The following is a 21,506-nucleotide window of genomic DNA, read 5'->3' as shown; positions in this document are numbered from 1 at the left end:
AGTCACAAGAAGTTAGTAAAAGGATTATTTAGAAGAAATGGTGTTCCACTTTGAATTTGTGGAACGAGTATTTCTGCAATCGTTTTAATTTTCTTAGGCAAAAAACAAATGCAATTGTTTAAAAAAAGCGTCAATGATTTGTGTTCTCGTTAGAAAAAGTTGCGTTTGATCTTCTTGTTTGTTAGAATAATGACGGAGAAGAAGAAACTACAAGCTGCAAAACATGGTATTCAGTGTATGCACAAGTGTAACTGCCTGCGTGTATTTAGTGAGTGTGTATGTTGAGTGTACTTTGTGTTTGTTCGGTGTTTGGAGTTCGATTTCTATTTGTTTTTTGTTTGGTATTTCCCGATTTTTTTAAACAAAATGTTACTTTTTTTCGTTGAACTCCAAACATTGCGCTGCCGGCGGAAGTCCGCCGCGACCGTTCATTGGCTGCGCCTAGCGCAAAGTCATACTATACTGTGGTGGTGTCGACAGCTTCGATGCGCGCACCACCCACGTCGCCTCCTGCCAAAGTCACGGCCTCCCCTCCGTTTTTCGCGTCTGCTTTTCCGTCCTCGCCTGCACCGGCATTGGCACCAGTGGAGCTGGCACTTTTCTTCTCGCCAAATTGAATCAGTTCTACGTTGACGAGAATAGTCTTGGTCTGCACAGGCGTTGCAGTCTCAGCTGACTCCGCTTTCTCATCGCCCTCCCCTGCGGCGGCAGCTGGGGCTGTCTCGCCGCCAGTGGTAATGGTGAGCGAGAGATCGTTGAGGGACTTCAACACCTTGTCCATGTCGTCCTGGGTACTGGGAACCCCCTTGCGGTTCCCAAAGTGCAGGAAACACTTTCCAAAGTGTCCTAACGAGTTGGTATAGTTAGCGTAGAGCTTTTAAACCAAATGAGTGACATACCCTTCCAAGAAATTGACATCGGAGTGCATTCGCGTTTGCGGAGCTCCGACTTTAAGTCCTTGACGCGAATATCACGAGACAGATTTGTCAACTTAATGCAAAAATCACTGTTCTTGTTCTTCTTTGAACGACGCTCATCAGTGCCAGCCGCTGGTAACTTGCGATCATCAGTTTTAGCACCTCCTTCAACACCAGACTGATCGCCCTCAGACTAAAATTACGAAGATTAGGCTTCGGCTAACTACCATATTTAAGCTACTGACCTTAGTTGTACGTCTGCGGCGATTGACGAAACGACCTTTGCGGCGTGGAGCGCGTTTCTGAGTAGTCTCCTAAAAATTATGAGTTAAACGTTACTCAATAGTTACAAACAGTGTGGCGGATTCAACTTACGCCCTGCGGCTGTTCGTTGTCAGTCTGCGAAGTAGTGCGTCCTGGGTTGCCTCGTTGGAGGCGCCGGCGCACAGGCCCACGGCGGCGTCTGTTGTTTTGATGCTGCTCCACATCGGTGTCTTCCTCCTTGAGGGATATCGATTTTCCCGCCTTCTCCTCCCTTTCCTTAAGCTGCTGCAGCACGGGCAATATTTTTAGACGGCGCTCGGACAGCAGCTCCCAGTAAACGCCATTGGGGAAGGACAGGCGCTTTGGCACCCTGATTATTTCTGTGGGTGTTGCAATGATATCAACTGGCGAATCGTACTTCTGGAATAGATTCGAGGGCAGTGAGTCCACCACCTGCATGTCGTGCACGATTGTGACAATAACTGTCTTCGGTGTAATGGCTCCCAATTCAATAAGAAGGCCGATGTCCAGATCAGCGAACCCATTTCCGCGTCCAATGCGGTAACCCTCGCGTGACACTACAACAGAGCCAATAACCACGATGTCCAGCTTCAAACCGCTGTCCAATCCAATTTCCGAGCGAAACTTCTGGATGTCTTGAACGCGCAGAGCCTCCTTTTTCTGCTCCTCGGTGGCATCGGCCGGCACATCTACCTTTAGGCACAGTGCAGAAGATTCACGGGTGCTGGGCAAGTATACGGACTTGCCGGCCAGCAACGCCAGTTCCTTGAACTCATGCAAGACACGATCGATGTTCACCTTGATGTGCTCTGCAATACGGGAAAGAGTGATAATTGGTGCACTGAAAACGGGGCTGTGGTCCTCCCTTACGTGCTTTCTTGAACTCCTCTTCATTGGCAAACAAGGCAGCAGCCTTATCGGCACCCACGAACGAGGGAATTCGGTTAAATATGTTGTTGAATCCAATGCCAACCTTGCCCTCTTGGATCTTTTTCCAGGTCTGCACACGCAGCGAGCGCTTTGTGGGCTCTATGGGCTGAGCTGTAACGACATGGTTGTTACAATAATATCTTTAGCGAACATATAATAAACAGATGACTAAAAGAAACATAGTTTAGTTTATCGCAGCGGTGAGCTCACAATACGATGACAAGATGTGCTACATCTGTGTGAGTGATAGCTAGCCTTCATTAAATCATGCCCCAATCTTCAAGCAATCCTTGCTCCATTCCAGAGCTGATCTGTAGGTAAGAAAACGTGCGGACCCAAGCGATTCCCCAACTTCGTGCACATGTTGGTTCTTCTTAGGGGAGGTTGACTGTAAAAGTGCAAATCAAATGTGCTGAATCGCACACAGCCGCTGCCCTTATCGTCTGTAATGAACGCGTGTTATCACGCCAGTTGGCGCTGGACTAAAGGTGATACCGCGGCTGATATACCGGTTTCCACGCCCAGCAATCAGATGTGAAATTGGCCCAAACATACACCAGCAAACGCCGGCCCGTATCATTGAAAACAAAAATCTGCATGCAAAATTTAGTCGGCAGGGTTGCCACCTGTGCTAGTTAAAGAACACACGTCAACATGCATGTGTGTGCGCTTGTCGAATATAAATTGAAGTATGAATTGGCCTCTAAAACTATTTCGGCCGTCTTCCTTGGCGGCTTCGACGAAAAATACATATTGAGAACCCATATCCCGATATTAACGCATGACCAATAAGTTGGCAACGCTTCGACACGCACACACTCGCACGCACACATTTCTCGGCGATGAGCGCATCGAGTCGCGAATTTCTCAATTAATATGTATGCGTATGAGAAGTGCCGCGCGCGTGTAGTGGTGTCGGGCAGCGGGGGGCACAAGCAGGCGGGTGAATTGACACTGCGAGCACAGAATCTCGAAATCGAAATCGGCCAAGAGCACCCCGAAAATGATTCATTTCACTTTTTGTAATTGTGGGCAGAATGCGCGCAAAGATGACGTAATTAGTGTCAACAACAAGCAACTTCGGCGTTTCGGCAACTCTTATTTACAGCTAGGGCCTCATAGAAATAAATATGGCGGAATTTGACAATCTGCTTCTACACTCGAACCTAGAAAATGGCCGAATCGGGCACCTGTCCCGCTGGAACATGAGTATTCACCTTGGATGCCCAGCACAAAGGCTAGCGAGGCGCGGCGCCGCGCAAAACATTTATGGAATCACCAGCACTCGCGAGAATTACATGCAATTTTTGTCGACCGGGCGGGCGGGGTAGCAGGGCAGGCCACTTACTTGTCGAAGACACCTCCTGCGCGGTGTTTGCGCCGTTCTCCGCGGCGACAGCGGGAGCTGCGTTGCTTTGGTCCTCCATCGAATCGCTCGCCAATTGTGTTTTAGTTCTGCTCACAATTTTTTACCGGCTCAGGCTACGACTACACAGTTCACAGTTCACAAGCAACGTCTACCGTTCTCCGCTGGCTTCCAACAAACCACGTTTGAAAATTGACGTTTCTCTGGTGACGTAAAAAAACATCGCCGAGGCGATACATCGATACATTTCGTATAGGGTTGCTTGCGATGGTTCTAGCTAAAAATAAAATACAAGTTATACATCTGAGTTTATACACGCTACCGACAATCTACATTGGATCTACATGCAAGTCCATCATCTTTTTCCGCATCAATTGTTATATATTATTTTAATAAAAATCGAGTACCACCCAGATATGTTCTATGAAGGTAAGGTATTAAAAACTAAAAATAGATTGATTTTATATATTTCTTATTTATTTATGTTTCTTGTAGATAAATGAATCGAACGATAAACTAAAATTAACACAGGCTTCTGACCTGGTTTAGGGTTTTCTAACTATAACTCTTCTGACTCTTCACAAATTTAATACAGACCCTGGTGAAATCAAGAAAGGCAAGGTCCTTAAGGAATGTTTTATAGAAAAATATAAAATAATATTTAAGGTTGTCGCATCACTAAGGCTATATAACCAAAAAAATCAAAAGGGATCAAAAAAATCAGATACCTGTTACTCAGCTAATGTGAATGCGAACGCGAAATTTCATAATTTTTCTGGGATATCGATAAAAATTGGGAAATATAATGAAAACATATTTTAAAATTTCCTAAAAGTGTGGCAAGACCGGTTTGCCGGCTTAAGGGCGTTAGAGTGGGCGTGTCAAAAATTTTTTTAGCAAATCGATAGAAATTTACAAGACTTATAAAATATCAAAATAAGTAATATTAATAATAATAATGAATATAAACATATAAAAAATATCCAAAATCCAAAAATCCAAAGTTTTGGCCGGTTTTAGGGCGTTAGTGTGGGCGTGGAAAAAGTTTTTTTTGCAAATCGATAGAAACTTACAAGATTAATAAAAATGTAAAAAAATATCAACACATTTTTCAAAAGTGTGGACGTCACAGTTTTGTGCGGCTTGTTGGCGTTAGAATCATAGGCATGGCAAAATCAGTCAACAAACGTGAGCTACGTCTTTGTCTCTAGAATCCGTATGCTTAATCTCAACCTTCTAGATTTTATAGTTCTTGAGATATCGAAGTTCATATGGACAAACGGACATATATAGTCGATTGATTTATATTTTGTCAAAATCGGTCCATCGGTCATTTACATACTTTTCAACGAATCTAGTATACCCTTTTACTCTACGAGTAGCGGGTATAAAAACAAGAATAATACAAACGACATTAGAAATACAATCCTAATACTGTTTATTTTAAAATCTTCGATTAAACTTTTAAGTATGTACAGACATTAATATTAATATTAGTGATAGGTGCCAACCCAGAAATCATCGTATGGCCTGTGACATGTGCAAGGGTGTCACCATTAGGGTAAGCTCCGCGTCCTTTAAATTTGCCCCACGCAAATTTGCCTCCTGCAAGTCGCTTCCTGAAAGATTGCATTTTTCCAAGTCGGCACCTGCTAAGACCGCAGCTCGCAAATTACAGTTCTTCATATTTGCGTTCTTCAAATTTGCCACACGTAAGTTAACACCGGCCATGTTGCTGCTTTCCAAACATGCTCCTTTGAGGTTAACGCCCTCTAGATTAGTTCGAACTCCTGTTGGGTCTTCAAAATTACACCCTCGCAAGTTGGCACCTTCCTGAAAGATTAGGCAGATTAGTTTCCTAGCTTAATTGGATGGCGTAAATCTGTTACTACTAGTTTCACAAATGATGTGATTATTTAATAGCTTACCATATTGGCACAAAGTCCCCGCACTGACACTAGCTGGGCGCATTCCAAGTTCGCGTACTGAAGATCCGCGCGTTCAAGACAGCAGTAGTTAAGATTGGTGTGGGACAAATTGCAGTGAGACATGTTGGCATACTGTGGAGCAAAAGGGATAGTCTTTAGTATAATTAATGGCTTCAACTTGATAGATCTCCACCAATCATTTTCCTATTTATTTTTTTTTGTGGACAAAAATATTTTCTTTAGAGTGTAGCAAACTACAATGATATAAAAATGCAGTCGTGATACGGCGTTGGAAAGACTTAAAATTTCGTTTGACACAATTTAGAAAATACACTTGTTGCAGTGCCTTAAAATGAAATTCGTTTGCGCACACCTTAAAGTTAATGTTGCGAAAATCTAGCTTTCGTAGATCGGCCCCAGACAGATTAACGCCCTGAAAGCGCAACTCCGTTATCACAGAGGTCTGAATGATGGCCTTGATGACGTCGTTGCGCGTCAATGGCCTGTCCCCCAGCGGCGTCTCCTGCTGTCCCAGGCGTTCCTCCAAATGGGTGACAAGCGAAAAGATTCCGAAGAACCGCGCCTCCTCCAAAACGCCCATCACACTGATATTCGAATCGCAGACAAACTGTCCGTGGCGAAGGTAGTTGATGATCGGCTCGAAATAGCGAGGACTTCGATCAATCAGGTATGCTCCTTGCTCGTCACGCTCGCTGGGCATCATGCTTCCATCTTGCAGGAACATCCTAGCAAGCATTGAATCCGGTTCTCTGCCCACCAGAGTGTCGATGGTGGTGGCGTAGATTTGTCCACCCACATTCAGTTTGACCCAACGATTGGGAGCGAATCCGCTAGCGGCGACGAAATTGCCGGCTGCCGGTGCGGCCACGTCTTTTCTGGCTCCGGAACCACTCTCCTTCAGATCACTATTCATTTGATTTGAAAGTTTACAAAAATTCCACAATGCCTGGCAATTCTCAGCTGTTTTATCTTCCCGTTCTTCCCCCGTCATTCCATTGAAGTTGTCGATTAGGGCTGTTCACACAGGGTCGCAACAGCAGCAGCGTTATATTTAGTAGTTGTGTGAACCATGAGCATTTGGTCAATTTAGCTAATAATTGTTAGTTAACTTAAACGAAGTAAAGAAATAGCTCAAATCAACAAATATCAGAAAACTGGACATGTATTATCTTATTACTGCCTATTAGCTGCAAAACAAATTTATATTTGTAATGTAATATTCATATAACGACCACATTGGTATACAAAAAGAAGCAAAATGAATTATAAAGAACAAATTTTCAGATGTGGGTAAGCATAAGAAAATATGAATATTTGTATGCAATAGCCAAGCAGAGAACTATTAAAAGCTGAAAAGGTGTTTTACGAATGCATCTTAAATTATCAATTGATTGGTTAGAAGTGTAAACCCTCCATTTTTCTTTTGACACTGGGCCCCTGTGCAAAGAGTGTTATATTTGGCAATCGACACCGATAGTTCGTCATCGGGAAGCTGGTATATGTAAATACAAAATAAATTATAAAAATCGGCTTCCACATAATTGGGAAGGTCGCTTAAAGCGTACGAATTAACACAGCAAACATCCAAATGTCTGCCGCCGAGACAGGTCCAATAGCCAGCGGCAGTGCGGTGTCCACTGGACAGCGCGGTGTCAGCCGAGTACTTGCCAAGTTGTCCCAGTCTCTGGCAGGAGGAGAATTCTATGAAGCGCACATGATGTATAGGACGCTGTATTTTCGGTAGACTATTTGTATAATCCGCGCAAGGAAATGCAATCCAATATGAAATTCGATTCCTTAGGTACACGGCGCAGAAACGCTATCAGGACTGCCTGGACCTGCTCTTTGATGGAGCTCAGCAACTTATTGCCAAGGAGCAGGAAAGCAGCGCCGCGGACCTATGTCTCCTTCTGCTGGACACGTTAGAGAAGCGAGGACCACAGGCGGAGGATACCGACAACTTCCTGTGGGTTCCACGCCTAGGGGCTTTGATCCGCGGACTTAATGCCGCGACTGTGGAGCGCGAAACCCTTATTGTGAGTCTTTGACGTTATTAAACGCGACTTATCCCGGTAATGAGATATTTTTCCCCTTTAGCAACGGACCATTAAGTGGAGCACGGCCCTGCATGGCCAGTATGGCCACCCAGTGCTGCATAAGTTAATTGCACACGTGTTTTGGACCGAGGGCAACATTGAGTCGGCTCGTCACCACTATCTACTCTGTCAGGATGGCAGCCTATGCGGGCGAGTGCTAATTGAAATCAGCCAGAGCAGGGGCTTCCAGGGCGAGGTGGACTTGTTCCTGGTACAAGCGGTGCTGCAGCAGCTATCCCTTAAGGATCGGAAAACTGCAGAGGACACGTTCACCGAGTACACACGCTACCACGCCAAGCTGCTCAAGCATGAGTTCCCCTATAAGGAACCGCTGGTCAACTTCTTGTACTTCCTCTTTCGCCTTATTGACGCGAAGCGTGTGGCTGGGTTTCGGGCCTTACGTAAGCTGTACGATCCATCCCTAAAGCGCGACACGTCTTTTCTGAAGTACATAGCCAAGATTGGGGTGCTGTATTTCGATGAGCAGCCGGAGGCTGCTCATTCTGGTCCGCCCGGGTTGGGCGGAATGTTTGGTGACATATTCAATCGTCTTATGTCGGGCTTTGAGGAAGATGATGCGGAGGATCATGACACGACGCTAAGGCGGCAAAACGAGAATAACGAACTGGAATAGCATCCATGCATCCTTTGTTGCTGCTCTTTTTGGTTGCTCTAAGTCAATGAAGTTCTTTGCCACAAAATCATCGGGCTTTTTTGTTATAACTTTAAATTGCTGTATGCTAAATAATTTAAAGTAGGCGTGTGGTTTTGATTATGCAAATTAAAAAAAAACAGTTATTCAAAAATCTTTGGAACTGATAATTGGTTTTTTTTTGTGTTTTTATAGTGCTTGTCTATGCACAATGTCACAACGTGAAAATAACGATACATCCCATAGTCGACATTTCTAGGGTGCAATTGAAATGGAATAATTGGAATTGTGGTAAAGAAAAATCAATTAATTCAAAATATTTTAAACTTTTTGTAATGTTATAACATTTGGTTTTCCAAAAGTAAATTGCCAGCGGGATAGTTCCGGCATAAAAGAAGAATCCGTTATTTAGGTATAGTACCCCCAAAGCATGTACATACTTACATATACGTACATACTATGTTAGGGTAAATTTCAAATATCGTGTATAAAAAATAACTGCTTCTTCCCTTCTTTAACAGGTTGTGCACTAGGCAAAAAAAAAGTCGATGCCAATTTCTTCTCCTCAATTCCCTCCGTTATTATTTTGTATTATTGGCGGAAAGATTCAGAAAAGTTTTTCTTTGAAATTTAAATGATGTATATTTTAAGTCAGTAGTGGACTAGGTAATAGAATTCAAATACGTGGGAATATTTCGTAAGTAGGCCGATTGTTAATAAAAATTATACAACGTATATAAGTTGTTGTCCTTCTGGAATCCCCCACTTAAAAATAATACGACGAAATCAGCTCAATGAAGCTGGGTTCGGAAAAATCGAATTTTTGAAATTTAAAAGCTGGAATCGTTTGCCCATTTTTTGCCCATGTTTGCCCACCAATTAGTTTTTTTTGCCCACGTCCAGTTTTTGAGATATGAATTTTCGAACAAGTTCGAAAATTTTCGAAGATCAAAAATTTCACTTTTTTCAAAATTTTTTTTTTTTAATCGCAATAAAATCGTTTGCCCACGTTTGCCCACCCTTTAGAATTTTGAAAAAATTTATACTTTAGAAAATATAAGACATTCAAGTTTACCTCGGTCTACTTTGCCCACCCTTCGAAATTATTTTTTTTCGTTTGCCCACTCTTAAAAATAAAAAATTTCGATTGCCCACCTCTTAAAACTAAATAATTTCGTTTGCCCATCCTTTAAAATTAGTTTATTTCGTTTGCCCACCCTTTAAAATTAGTTTTTTTCGTTTGCCCACCCTTCGAAATTAGTTTTTTTCGTTTGCCCACTCTTAAAAATAAAAAATTTCGATTGCCCACCTCTTAAAACTAAATAATTTCGTTTGCCCATCCTTTAAAATTAGTTTATTTCGTTTGCCCACCCTTTAAAATTAGTTTATAATGTTTGCCCATCGTTTAAACTTAGTTTTTTCATTAGCCCACCGGATCGGCGGACCAATTATCCAATTTTCTTAATCATTAATAAATTTCATGCAAGTGTTGATGAACATACATATATATAGTTTTTTGTATATATACATATATATTTATGTACATACATACATATATGTGTTCATCATAATCAAATAATATTAGTGCTTCTGTCCGCCGATCCTAAGATACATATGTAAATTGGCGCCACAACTTACAGTTATTACATACATCTGTACAAATTTGGTTTTATAGATGGAAAATCGAAAAAACCATTTTTAAGGGGTGGGCAAACGCTTTTAACTGAAAATATATATTTTAAAGAGGTGGGCTAATGAAAAAACTAAGTTTAAACGATGGGCAAACATTATAAACTAATTTTAAAGGGTGGGCAAACGAAATAAACTAATTTTAAAGGATGGGCAAACGAAATTATTTAGTTTTAAGAGGTGGGCAATCGAAATTTTTTATTTTTAAGAGTGGGCAAACGAAAAAAACTAATTTCGAAGGGTGGGCAAACGAAAAAAACTAATTTTAAAGGGTGGGCAAACGAAATAAACTAATTTTAAAGGATGGGCAAACGAAATTATTTAGTTTTAAGAGGTGGGCAATCGAAATTTTTTATTTTTAAGAGTGGGCAAACGAAAAAAACTAATTTCGAAGGGTGGGCAAACGAAAAAAACTAATTTTAAAGGGTGGGCAAACGAAATAAACTAATTTTAAAGGATGGGCAAACGAAATTATTTAGTTTTAAGAGGTGGGCAATCGAAATTTTTTATTTTTAAGAGTGGGCAAACGAAAAAAAATAATTTCGAAGGGTGGGCAAAGTAGACCGAGGTAAACTTGAATGTCTTATATTTTCTAAAGTATAAATTTTTTCAAAATTCTAAAGGGTGGGCAAACGTGGGCAAACGATGTTATTGCGATTTAAAAAAAAAAAAATTAAAAAAAGTGAAATTTTTGATCTTCGAAAATTTTCGAAAATTTCAAAATTCTAAAGGGTGGGCAAACGTGGGCAAACGAAGTTATTGCGATTAAAAAAAAAAAATTTTGAAAAAAGTGAAATTTTTGATCTTCGAAAATTTTCGAACTTGTTCGAAAATTCATATCTCAAAAACTGGACGTGGGCAAAAAAAACTAATTGGTGGGCAAACATGGGCAAAAAATGGGCAAACGATTCCAGCTTTTAAATTTCAAAAATTCGATTTTTCCGAACCCAGCTTCTTTGAGCTGACGAAATCCCACAAAAATATTTATGCTGCGATATCAGTGTGACCAGCGCAAGGGTAAGTTGGCGGCGACCTGGAAAATACAATCTGAGATCTGGTCCGTCCGAAAAATCATTGAAAGTGCCCTAGTAGAATAAATCAGATCGGGTTTATTTAGTTAGTTTTTATTTTCGTTGAACCACCCAAAATAAGAGTAAAGTTGAGAAACGCTCAGAATTAAAGTCACATTCCTTAACCGAAAAAGGCCAATCAGCGCACAACAAAGCCGAGTGAGAGCAAAGTAAGGAGGACCTTAAGGTCGGGCCCCTGAGCATCGATAAACATAAGACATGGTGTTATACTTTCAGCGAAATGGCCGACAAAGCTGCAGCGCCCTCTGCGGACTGTGCGGCGCCATCTGTGGACTGTGCGACGCCTGCAGTACCAGCCGTGGAGGATCACACCACGCTGACCGTTCCACTTGCTTCAGCAAACAAAGCCACGGACGCTTCCACATCCACTGCCGTCCAAGTGGCCGTCGATGCGGGGGAGCCGGAACGCTGCTGCTGGATCTGCTTCGCCACCGATGAGGATAACCGTCTGGCGGCGTGGGTGAAGCCCTGCCAGTGCCGCGGCACCACCAAGTGGGTGCACCAGAGCTGTCTCTACCGCTGGATCGATGAAAAAACCCAGAAGGGTAACGCTCTACGCACTGTATCGTGCCCGCAGTGCCAAACGGAGTACATCATAGTGTTCCCGCAGATGGGCAAGCTTGGAGGTGCATTAGAGGCAATAGATAACCTCATCAAGCGCCTGAGCCCCTTCCTGGCGGCTGGTTTCTTCGTGGGCTCCCTGTACTGGACAGCAGTAACTTACGGAGCAGTTACATTTTTACAGGTACAACCTATGATTTTTTTAAACCAGTTGTCATGCTAAGAGAATTCATTGTCTGTAGATCGTGGGACATGAGCATGGCATGTCCATAATGGAGGCTGGAGATCCGCTCGTTCTCCTTATTGGGCTGCCGGCTATTCCAGTGGGGCTCGTGCTTGGTCGATTGATTCGTTGGGAGGATGCATTGCTGCGCCTTATTCGAAACCGCGGGACGGTGGTGCGGAAGTTTCCTTTTGTAAGCCTTATTTATCCGAACCTGTAAGTGCATCAACAACGTCCGGGTTATCAGGCTCTTATTACCTTACTTTTTAACAGCAGCCAGGAAGAGGAGCAGCAAAGCATCAGCAATCCGGCCACACCGGCTCTCTCTGACCCCGTCTCGGCCACGCGGGTCTTCTGCGGCGCGCTCTTGCTGCCCACCATATCGTCGATCGTGGGACGTATTCTCTTTGACACAGTTGATAACACATTGCATCGTACTCTGCTTGGAGGTCTGACCTTTATAACGGTCAAGGGAATTCTGAAAATTTATTTGAAGCAGAAACAGTACGGCCGCCGCAAGAAGCGCCGAATTGTGGACTACACTGAGGAAAATATTCGCAACTTCATGCATCGCAACAATAACTCGGCAGCAGCGGCGCGGCAGGAAAGGCTGCCCGAGCAGAGGCCAGAGCCTCCAGCGGAGCGAAGGGACGCTGTAATCACTCGCCAACGCGGCGATAGTGGTGGTAGCGTTGTCTAGAAGTTATTGGTTTCAACTGTAGGGCCACCTATTTTCTACGAGTTATGGTTTGTTTTAAGTTAATTGTTTTACCTCTTGCACTTTCAAGACACTCGCATGACCACCTAATTTAGGTGGACAAAATTTTTGAATTGTCTGCAGATAACAACGCTAAATTTATTGTTGAAGTACACTATGTGTAATGGCCGGAAAATAAATGTACATTAAAACTAGACGCTGACTAGCCCTGGAAAATATTTTGTGAAAAATCCGCCATGTCCTTGCGTAGATATAACATTGATATAGAAGATAAAGGATTTATATATGTATATGCTTCCACACCTTTGAATTTATACGTTACCCTTTCTGTAAATTAAAAAGTTGCCTCTGTAAATAAATAATACCCTCGGCTGTGGGTGAAGTTTAACCATTATGTATAGTGTACAGAAAAGTTTTAGTGCTCATTCATTGCTATCCAAATCGGTGTTGTCAGTTTTGATTGCAGGTGCTAGTTTTGAAGGTGGAACAAATGAATGTGTTAATAATGCGTTTACTAAACCCTTAGGCCCTCACCGCTGCTGAGTCACTAAGATTCTTGATAATGAATCCGCACAGTAACCGCCCGGCTGGCAAAGCTTGTTTTTACCTACGTAGAAGATGTGAGTTTTTGCATCTGACCAGTTTGCTTTTCTGAATCATATACAACTCATGTACCCTTCCTCTAACTTGGCTTCGAAGTTCGAACGATCGAGCGAATCATTATGGGAAAAGGCGTTCAGTTTGGCGTATGCGTATGGTAGCTAAAGCGAAGACAAAATATACTGTTAAAGAACTGTCCGCGAAGTGAACGCTCCAAAAAGCGATCTAATCATTTATAATTGTTAGCAAGTTGTTGTTTGTTTTGTCTATTTGCGCTTATCATCGGGAGCACAGGTAAGATACGTGTGTGCATTTGGTAGATACGCTGAAGTGCGATGAGTGATCACGATTCCGCGACAAAGACTCTCAGATACCCTTCTGTTTACCAATTGAATGTATTTGTGAATTAACCAATACTGATGTGTGAACTAACCCTTCCGAAATTCCATTTTGAAAACCAATTTTGAATAAGCCATCGAGAGTATAGATGACAAATGTCTTACTCTTTAGCCAGTTCACGATCTTGGTCAGGGTGTAGAATAGGCTTACTAGAAAACTTTGCCATAAGCCAATACATATCGCTTACTTTTGTCATACACATACAAAAATATAATACCGGTGACCTGAGATGCCGGTTTAGCTTTAGACTATGACTTGATAAAGCTCATTACCAGATGGTATTCAGATACTTTTGCTTACCAACTTACTAATCTTAATAGCAAAAAGCGAATAAATTTTTATAAACTGTGAAATTGCCTGTTTCTGCTTGTTTTAGTTTTCTATTTATGTGTGCTCTATTCTATAACGTATAGCTCTTCTTTCTTAGATGTGGGAAATAAAAAAAATACCTTTATTATATATATTATTACCTTTATAAAATTACTTTATTATAAAGTGGCAACCGCACCCTCAATATACAAAACACCTGTTGTCACGACTTTTATAAATACATTTTATAAAATGCACTTACTTGGCGGTAGTCTTTAACGAAATATTTACTTGTCCACTGCAGATTTGGTATTAAATAATGCCGAATAAGTACACTGTATTTAGAGCATTATAAAAATCAAGTGCCACAAAAGTTTCAATTCTTTTGGTATCCGTTAGGATTGAACAACCACTGCAGATTTTCTATACCTCGTGTATACATTGGTAGTTAGTGAACGTCGCTTTCCTGGTGCGCTTCATCATTACGTAAAATTAAGGTTTCGTGATAGAAAAGAATGTATATTCTAAAAAGTATTCTGTTAGCCTCAAAATCGCATGAATGTTTATATCAATAGGTGGTTTCGGTCAGCACTGGTGGCACAATTCAAATTCACATATATTGGCGTGTGTGTTGCGGTTGTGTGGCCTGGCTCACCTGTTTAGGCCTTCAGGAGCAAACTCACATGCTCTGGAGCTGCGGTGGAAAGAGTTTCTGGTGACTGCTCTCTTCGACTTCATTACTCCATCGGTTGTTCTTTGTGGCGGCGTGCCGTAGCGGGAATCGGCGTTAGGTGGTTGTCATTTGGCTTCTTTGCTGGCAGAAGCAGCAGTCGCAGAGCACAAGCTCCACGGGAACCACGCGCGACGGCATTGGATTCGGACCAACTTTGGCCGACACGAACGCAACCAAAACAAAAGACATCCGAACCGGTGGAAGTGCGAGTTCGACTGTTGCCCTGTGTTCGCTCTTATCAGCTGGAGTAGCAATATCGGAACCACCGTTCCCAAAAAAAAGAAAAAAGAACGAATCCGAACTAATTCGATTTGCAGTTGGTCCTCTTCCGGACACCATGAGCAAAGCCAAGTCAACCACCCACGAGCCGACGATACACTACTTGGACAGCGTGCTGAGCGATGAGGAGAAGCGGTGCGCCTATGGCCACCAGTGGCGCAACTTCTCCATCTCCCGATCCGGACGCTTTCGTTCGAAGAACAAGAAGCGGGATGCGGTCGACGGAAAGTTCTTTGACGGAGGATCAGGATCTCTGCAGGACATCGAGAAGGTGTGCCCTTTTGCGCATTTCATTATTGTAGCTATACACCATACCAACTCACCTTTTAGAACCCATATCTAACAAACACTAAGTGAGCAGCCCGTTTTGCGAATCGCGTTCGTGATTTGCGGGTGTGAGTTGTGTATCTGCGATTGCCAATCTGCACCGCTTCTAGTTCGCTAGTATTGGTCGCAATAAAGTTAGGAATACTGTGTTCAGTTAGATTTCTAAGTGCTGCATCGGAAATGCTCGTATAACAATCGGAAGCGGCATTCTTGGGGCAAGGAATAAGCTCGGGACCTAAAGTCATTTTCTGATTGTTGAGCGATTCGATTTGAGATACAAAAGCGATTTTGAAGATCGATACTGTAAGGATAAAACCTGTATGGGTTAGATTTGAAGATGTCGTGTTTAAATCATATTGATGTTGTATTTACATACGAATTATGTTCTCAAACTTTCCGCAGAGTTAACATGACAGTTTAACCAATAATCTAGTATTTTTGTACTTTACCCTTGGGTGCGAAAATTTGCAAAGATTTATATGTAAAGAAAAAGTAAGTGACGATAAGATTAGATTGTTAAGGGATTTTGTTTTTTCTTGACTTGAAATAATTTACAGAAATCGAGATTTTCACCTTAAAAACACTGTACTATGTTTAATATGTATAGAAAAAAAGAACATCAGCATTAACGAATGCTAAATGTTTAAAAAATATGAACGGTTCAGAAAAACAAGAGGTGTCACTTAGGCTAATGGGTATTTTCGGGGTAATTTGTTAATAAAAATACAAGCAGTGTCAGTTCGGTTTGAGTGCTAAAATCAGGTCTACTACATTCGGAAATCCACGTAAATTCTGCGAACATTTTAAAGAAAGAAAGACAAATAAGTTAAGATATGGATTAGTTTACATCCTTTAGTCACAACGGTCTATGCCAACAACAATTCTAAATTTTGTCTGAAACTCAAATGTGGAGTTTTGGAATATACATTGGGTGAGAACTGCGAAATGTGGAGTACTTGGCGCCCAAGAAAGGTAACGATGTGTAAGTAATTCGTGGATACATTGTTACTCGCTTGATATGAAGGAAAGTATTCAAGTATAGGTTTTTATTTTACATCAGCATCACAATAGTCACCTTATGTCCATATGCTTCACCATTGATTTCCATTATGATTTTCCAATTGGCAAGTGAAATAAAAATAATTGTATTCCAGATACTCGCAAGGCCAAATGGTATACCAAATTATTTTAAAAGTATGTTTTAGGTAGAAGGAAGGAGTGTACTTCCAAGCTCATTCTAACGCCCTTAAGCCGACCAAAACAGTCATGCCTGCACTTTAATATAAATTTTATTTTATGTTCATTTAATTAGTTGTCTAGCCATTTTTTGCACAAAAACATCTCAAACCGCATAATGCCCATAATATTTAGAAATGTTACATTTTTATTCTAAAGCGATGAATTTTACTTTGGTGTTTTCTAAGAAGGTATACAAATATTTACCTTTAATGGGGGGTTTTGAAAATCTGCTATTGAGAAATCAGCTAACCTCAAATGTCACATTTTTTCCGCCAAAATTATAATATTTAATTTTGAAATGAAAGCTACTTTAAAGCTAGAAAAAGAAAAACAACAGTTTCTTGTAAAAGACTAACTAATGACTATTTTTTAAGGTCTCAAATTGCACTTCGAAAAGCACATCCAAGTGCGTCGCCCCTGCGACAGGACCGATGACGCCTTCAGCTAATCAGGCAAGAAGCCAACGTGACCAGGTTGAGAGCTATAAAAGTGTTTACGAAACGAATTTATAGATCTTTAATATGTATTTCCATTACTTATCATGCACATGTATATAAATTAGCATGACGCCTTTTTTATCAGATTGAGAGCACAAAGAGAATAAGACGCAGTAATATAGTGGACTTATTGCACTACAGGTTTCCTATGCAGAGCATATTAAGGCATATTTCTCATATGAGCACTCTCTGTTTATGCTTAGATCAATTGTAATTAAGTAAAATGAAAATATTTGACATTCTAGCTTGCTTATTGTTAAAGTATTAAAAAGTGATAATTGCACTAATTCCTATGCATATTTATAAGTTTATAGCTATATAATTGTACGTCTTACTGAATTGAAAATGATTACACTTAAATAAGATCAATAAAGAACCAGGTTCGATTTAAAAGTCCTTTAATCGAGTCTCTAACAGTCATAAATCACGTGGTGTCATCAGCATCTTCTTCGGTGCCTTGACTGTGAGTATTGTTGGTTGCATCGACTGTGGGTGTGATGTAGCTGACATCAAGCACACAAAACCTGGCTCGGCACATTGGGCATGTGCACTTCTGCTCCAGCCACACCTCGCGATCCACGTCGCTTTGGCGAGCGGCAAACCAGCGAGCTAGGCACTCCACGCACCACATGGGCCGGCAGTAGCAGTTTGAGCAGCACGCCCCATCCGCCAGGGGAGCGCCATTGCGATCAAAGTCGGCACACTGCTTGTGGATCTTGGTGTTTGGTTCGTTTAGCATGCAGGCAAAACACTTTTCCGTAGTAGCGTCCTCTGGAAAAATGGGATTTAGGGCGACTTGCGCCTTGAAGACGTCCACAAAGCGGTCTATAACATTGCGGTGGAACTGAATGTTGGATGGAATTGCGATGGGTCGTCGGACACGGTTCTCTAGATTCCTAAACTCCAGGGCATTAATTCGTATGTGGAAGTCGCTCACACCCTGCCTCATTGGTCGCACAATAATGCTTATCATCTGCAAGGTGTCGTTTTGGTCTTGATGCGATATGTTGTAAGTCTCTGCCTGCGGAAAAAATATTAGTGTTGCACTTACAAAGGAATCGTGTCTAACTGACCTTAGCTACGCTGAGCGACGTGTTGCTCTGAAGGGCAAAGTGGACATTGTACATGGTGGTTTTTATTATCCAGTTTTGCGTGGCAATCAGCGAGCTGATGGAATTCAGCTTTTTCTTGTATATTTCCGGTTGCCGGAACTCTGTACCAATTTCGCTGGCCACGGCACTGTAGCTGCCCGGCGTGATGGAGTACTTGGTGAGCGCCTTGCTGATCGGGTGCCGACGCCAGTTTTGCTGGTGCCAGTTGAAGATCAGAGCGGGCATCGCCAGAACGGCCAACACACTGAACCGCTGGGCGGTTTTCCACGTAAGCGTTTTAAACGCCACAGCTTCCTGGGGCATGGGGAAATCCGGGTCCAGGTCGGAGTCCTCCAGGGGCTCCTGCGTGGCGAAGACGGAGAACTTAAGCCTATGGATAAGAAAGTAGGAGAAGGGCAGACAGGAGTGCACGAAGAGATTCAGCGAAGTGCGGCGCTGGTGGTAGCCTACAAAGTCCAGGTACTCCTCTCCCAGGAACCGAGCGAACAACTGCTCGATGGTGAATCCCAGCCGTTGGAACTCCTCTGGCGGGTAGATGATCACCATGCACAGCAGGAAGTAAAACAGATTGAATAGCAGCTCCGACTCGTCCATGTTGCGAATATTTTCGGATTTTGTTTAACTCAGTGGTTTTGTCGAACACAAGAGGTGCCCAACAAATTCCCGATTATTGTTCTTAAGATATCGATATTATGAATGACACGCGATAGCACGGGACCAATATCGTACCGAACCCGCCAAAGCAAATGAGATTTTAAATGAAAACAAGGTGCGATACATTTTTAATTGTCGGCAGTTTGAAGATAGACTATATTCTGCATGCCACGGGGGTTTTTGGGCAGTTGTTGAGTAATGCTGTTTGCTGTTTCGAACAACAAAAAATAAAAATAAAAACTTTGCAGATATACGAAAGGGCAAGGGACATGCCCTCCGAGGATAACGGTAAGAGTAAATTTTTGTTACGGAACAAATGCATTCGTTTATACGAAACCTAATAAAGTAAAATGTTTTCTACCGAGAAAAACTGTCGCCTTAAACTTCTGAACTTGCAGCCCTGCAAATGGCTTTGACTTAAGTTGTCATGTGTATATATTATCCTTAAGATCAAGATCAATGCACAAGTCGGAAAAACAGACATTAATGTTTTCAAAAATATTTTATTTGTATTTAGCCATTATATCTTACTTGTGAAATATTTTAGGCAACAATCAATTAATAACGGCCAATGTCATGAAATCGCAGTTTGTCTCAAGACAAAACTGTCACAGAAACCCATTTTGCGTTTAAGGAAATTTATACTAGAAAAAGAAGGAGTATTTTGTAAGTATACAAAATTTGTTAAATTTTGGTATTGGGTTATGGCTTTCTTGAAACGGAAATATTTGATATTGCCGTACTTGTCATGTACTGTCACGGCTACCGACGTGATATGAACAAATCTTGCACTGAATCTTAGATTCTAGTTGGACCTCATGCATAACATAAGAAGGTCCACACCCAGCTGCCAATATGGACACACAAATAAATACATCTGGGTTGCATAAGTTATCGAACGGAATGTCATCTCCGCTCCGATGGGCGGTGCTTTTATCTATTGCTGCAGCTCACTCAAGTCTGGAATGTTGCAAGCGTAATCGTCGTTTGAGGTGGAGCTGGAGTCGTTGGTCAGCTCAAAGCTGTTATCACCGCTGGTGCCAGTAACCGTTGTCAGGCTGGAGTCATTGTTTGAGTTCTGCTGCTCTGAGTTACTCAGGTTTGGCAAGAAGGCATCTGGGTACTCTTCCTCTCCATCCTCCTCACCATCGTTATCATCGTCATCATCTTTGCTCAAGCTGATGGAGCTGCTTCTGCTCTCAGGACGCAAAGTCTCCCTGCTGTCTTTACTTATGTTCAAGGCGCTTATCATTGGCAAGTTGTTCGAGCACACCGTTGATGTGGTAGCCGTTGGAGCTTTCGCTGGAGCGTGATTTGGTCGAGAGCTTACATCTCCAGAATTATCAATTAAAAGAGTGATTCGCGGAATGTTTGGCGGATCCGTTGAGCTAGTTCTGTTGCTTGGGTTGTCCGACACAGTTGCCCCCAAATCACCAGAGTTCGCAATAAGTATAGACAGATCGGGGATGTTCAGCGGTCGTGGCTGCAGCACTGGCTCTTGAATTTGTTCGCTGGGATTGAGAATTGTCAGATTGGGCACATTCGGGATGGTCGTCGACGTGATCCCGGTGCCTGTCAATGTGGCAAAGTTGGAGTTAGTAGTACTCCTTGGCTGTCGTCGAGGTGGCGCTATGGGAGGGGTGTTTCCTGACGGCTGCGGCACACTCTTGTCCCGCCTCACAATGTCTTTTTCAAAGTTGTCCAGGTTCAGGCCAACGCTACCTTGAGCGGCCGCCCCAAGAGTGGCAGTGCTTGGCTGGTATTTAAGGCTCAGCCCCTCGTTGTCCACTTCCATTTCCTCTTCCAGCAGCTCAAGGCTTATGAGCGCACCGGGACCGTCAACGGGCCGAGCAGGGGTGGACTCTAGAGTAGTCAGCGGATACAATTTTTTCTAGTTTTGTCAGTTTAGGACAAATATAATCAGACTTACCGTTTAGGAAGTCTAGTGCCACAAAGTCTGCCGCACTGAAGAGCTCTGCCTGCACCAGAAGTTGGAGCAACACCCCAACCGTGGGCCGCTCGTTGAGCTTGCCAGAGGTCTTCCACTCGTCGATCATCATCTGGGACTTGCTTTGGTCCGGCGGTAGTCGGTTCGCAGCCTCGTCAATCTGGAACACGTCCTGCGCAGTGTACTTAAATCCCTTTTTGATTTCCGCCGGAAAATTTAAGCATCCGGCTCCGCTGCAGGCCTGCACATCCATGCCCTTGGGTATGATCGACATCAGTTTGCGCCAGCATGAGTTCTCGTCTAGTATTTTGGCAAGCCGGTAAATGTCATTGTCCTCGACGCGTCGCAGCTCCGTGTTGCGGGAATACTTCGAGGATAAGCCTATGGCGCCGTTGCTTCCGTTCACCTGCACGCCCATTCCGCATCCGTTCCAGCCATACGCCATTGTGTTTCCCTAGCTACCCAGGCTAACCTTACGGGAGAGCCTTTGCCTCTGGCAGGTCGATGGTTCAAGTTCCCAGATGTCCAGTGCGATTGTATTTGATTTGCGCTATAAAACCATGTTTGCATCTATCTACTCTCTCTATGTTTTTGCTAATGCCCGCAGCGAGCAGTATCGCAGTATTGCAGTGTGACCGAGTCGGACCCGCAGCACCATATTAGATTCGTCATGTAATATTAGGGGGATTCCCGAAGCTGAAGCTGTGGTATTTTCGCATGCGGAAAATAGCTAGCAATTTGCAGTACTGCACTAATTTTGAAAGCAAAGAAATAAAAAACCAAACGTTTTTTTTCATTATGGCATATTTCATTAATGACATAATTCCGGTGTCGAGAGCAATAAATGTAACCCCACCGCTAGATGGCGCTCGTTTGTAATTGTAGAAGAACAGCGGGCACATGGTAGAAAGGAAATTCGAATAGAGACATTT

The 21,506-nt window shown here is 42.6% G+C and overlaps 7 protein-coding genes and 1 long non-coding RNA gene across 11 annotated transcripts; 3 read left to right on the top strand and 5 right to left on the bottom strand.

Annotated features, from left to right (window-relative positions):
• Positions 1 to 24: 24 nt before the first annotated feature.
• LOC6613824 (methenyltetrahydrofolate synthase domain-containing protein) lies at positions 25 to 3,693 on the bottom strand. Its single transcript, XM_002038257.2, has 6 exons — positions 3,481 to 3,693; positions 2,073 to 2,243; positions 1,293 to 2,011; positions 1,163 to 1,231; positions 900 to 1,110; positions 25 to 846 (listed from the first exon to the last, which is right to left on the bottom strand). The coding sequence occupies exons 1-6, from the start codon at positions 3,557 to 3,559 to the stop codon at positions 458 to 460; spliced, it is 1,638 nt and encodes a 545-aa protein (XP_002038293.1). The 5' UTR covers positions 3,560 to 3,693; the 3' UTR covers positions 25 to 457.
• Positions 3,694 to 4,919: 1,226 nt separating this feature from the next.
• On the bottom strand, positions 4,920 to 6,424 carry LOC6613823 (BTB/POZ domain-containing protein KCTD9). Its single transcript, XM_002038256.2, has 3 exons — positions 5,800 to 6,424; positions 5,427 to 5,558; positions 4,920 to 5,331 (listed from the first exon to the last, which is right to left on the bottom strand). The coding sequence occupies exons 1-3, from the start codon at positions 6,358 to 6,360 to the stop codon at positions 5,017 to 5,019; spliced, it is 1,008 nt and encodes a 335-aa protein (XP_002038292.1). The 5' UTR covers positions 6,361 to 6,424; the 3' UTR covers positions 4,920 to 5,016.
• Positions 6,425 to 6,922: 498 nt separating this feature from the next.
• On the top strand, positions 6,923 to 8,365 carry LOC6613822 (Golgi to ER traffic protein 4 homolog). Its single transcript, XM_002038255.2, has 3 exons — positions 6,923 to 7,187; positions 7,249 to 7,483; positions 7,545 to 8,365. Exons 1-3 carry the CDS (start codon positions 7,036 to 7,038, stop codon positions 8,175 to 8,177), a joined length of 1,020 nt encoding a protein of 339 aa, XP_002038291.1. The 5' UTR covers positions 6,923 to 7,035; the 3' UTR covers positions 8,178 to 8,365.
• A 2,569-nt stretch (positions 8,366 to 10,934) lies between these two features.
• LOC6613821 (E3 ubiquitin-protein ligase MARCH5) lies at positions 10,935 to 12,871 on the top strand. 2 transcript variants are annotated; one of them, XM_032721052.1, is made up of 4 exons: positions 10,935 to 11,124; positions 11,192 to 11,720; positions 11,779 to 11,975; positions 12,036 to 12,871. In XM_032721052.1, the coding sequence occupies exons 2-4, from the start codon at positions 11,196 to 11,198 to the stop codon at positions 12,457 to 12,459; spliced, it is 1,146 nt and encodes a 381-aa protein (XP_032576943.1). In that variant the 5' UTR covers positions 10,935 to 11,124; positions 11,192 to 11,195; the 3' UTR covers positions 12,460 to 12,871. The 2 variants fall into 2 exon arrangements, with proteins under 2 accessions (XP_032576943.1, XP_002038290.1); XM_002038254.2 differs by having other exon boundaries at positions 12,033 to 12,871.
• Positions 12,628 to 13,909, bottom strand: LOC116801445. Its single transcript, XR_004362022.1, has 3 exons — positions 13,085 to 13,909; positions 12,800 to 12,946; positions 12,628 to 12,718 (listed from the first exon to the last, which is right to left on the bottom strand). It is a non-coding gene; the product is annotated as an uncharacterized LOC116801445 (long non-coding RNA).
• Positions 13,910 to 14,554: 645 nt separating this feature from the next.
• On the top strand, positions 14,555 to 17,257 carry LOC6613820. Of its 2 annotated transcripts, none has more exons than XM_032721054.1 (2): positions 14,555 to 15,068; positions 16,279 to 16,691. In XM_032721054.1, exons 1-2 carry the CDS (start codon positions 14,856 to 14,858, stop codon positions 16,327 to 16,329), a joined length of 264 nt encoding a protein of 87 aa, XP_032576945.1. In that variant the 5' UTR covers positions 14,555 to 14,855; the 3' UTR covers positions 16,330 to 16,691. The 2 variants fall into 2 exon arrangements, with proteins under 2 accessions (XP_032576945.1, XP_032576944.1); XM_032721053.1 differs by lacking the exon at positions 16,279 to 16,691 and adding an exon at positions 16,738 to 17,257 and having other exon boundaries at positions 14,586 to 15,068.
• Positions 16,856 to 18,642, bottom strand: LOC6613819 (E3 ubiquitin-protein ligase TM129). Of its 2 annotated transcripts, XM_032721051.1 has the most exons (3): positions 18,423 to 18,642; positions 17,934 to 18,314; positions 16,856 to 17,881 (listed from the first exon to the last, which is right to left on the bottom strand). In XM_032721051.1, exons 1-3 carry the CDS (start codon positions 18,564 to 18,566, stop codon positions 17,285 to 17,287), a joined length of 1,122 nt encoding a protein of 373 aa, XP_032576942.1. In that variant the 5' UTR covers positions 18,567 to 18,642; the 3' UTR covers positions 16,856 to 17,284. The 2 variants fall into 2 exon arrangements, with proteins under 2 accessions (XP_032576942.1, XP_002038288.1); XM_002038252.2 differs by having other exon boundaries at positions 17,934 to 18,641.
• An 871-nt stretch (positions 18,643 to 19,513) lies between these two features.
• LOC6613818 (protein Tube) lies at positions 19,514 to 21,202 on the bottom strand. Its single transcript, XM_002038251.2, has 2 exons — positions 20,557 to 21,202; positions 19,514 to 20,489 (listed from the first exon to the last, which is right to left on the bottom strand). Exons 1-2 carry the CDS (start codon positions 21,017 to 21,019, stop codon positions 19,564 to 19,566), a joined length of 1,389 nt encoding a protein of 462 aa, XP_002038287.1. The 5' UTR covers positions 21,020 to 21,202; the 3' UTR covers positions 19,514 to 19,563.
• Positions 21,203 to 21,506: the final 304 nt, after the last annotated feature.

This window comes from Drosophila sechellia, chromosome 3R (assembly GCF_004382195.2).
Source record: "Drosophila sechellia strain sech25 chromosome 3R, ASM438219v1, whole genome shotgun sequence".
Lineage (NCBI taxonomy): Eukaryota > Metazoa > Arthropoda > Insecta > Diptera > Drosophilidae > Drosophila > Drosophila sechellia.
Note: the sequence above shows the minus strand (reverse complement) of the source record. Positions and strands in the feature narration are given on the sequence as shown.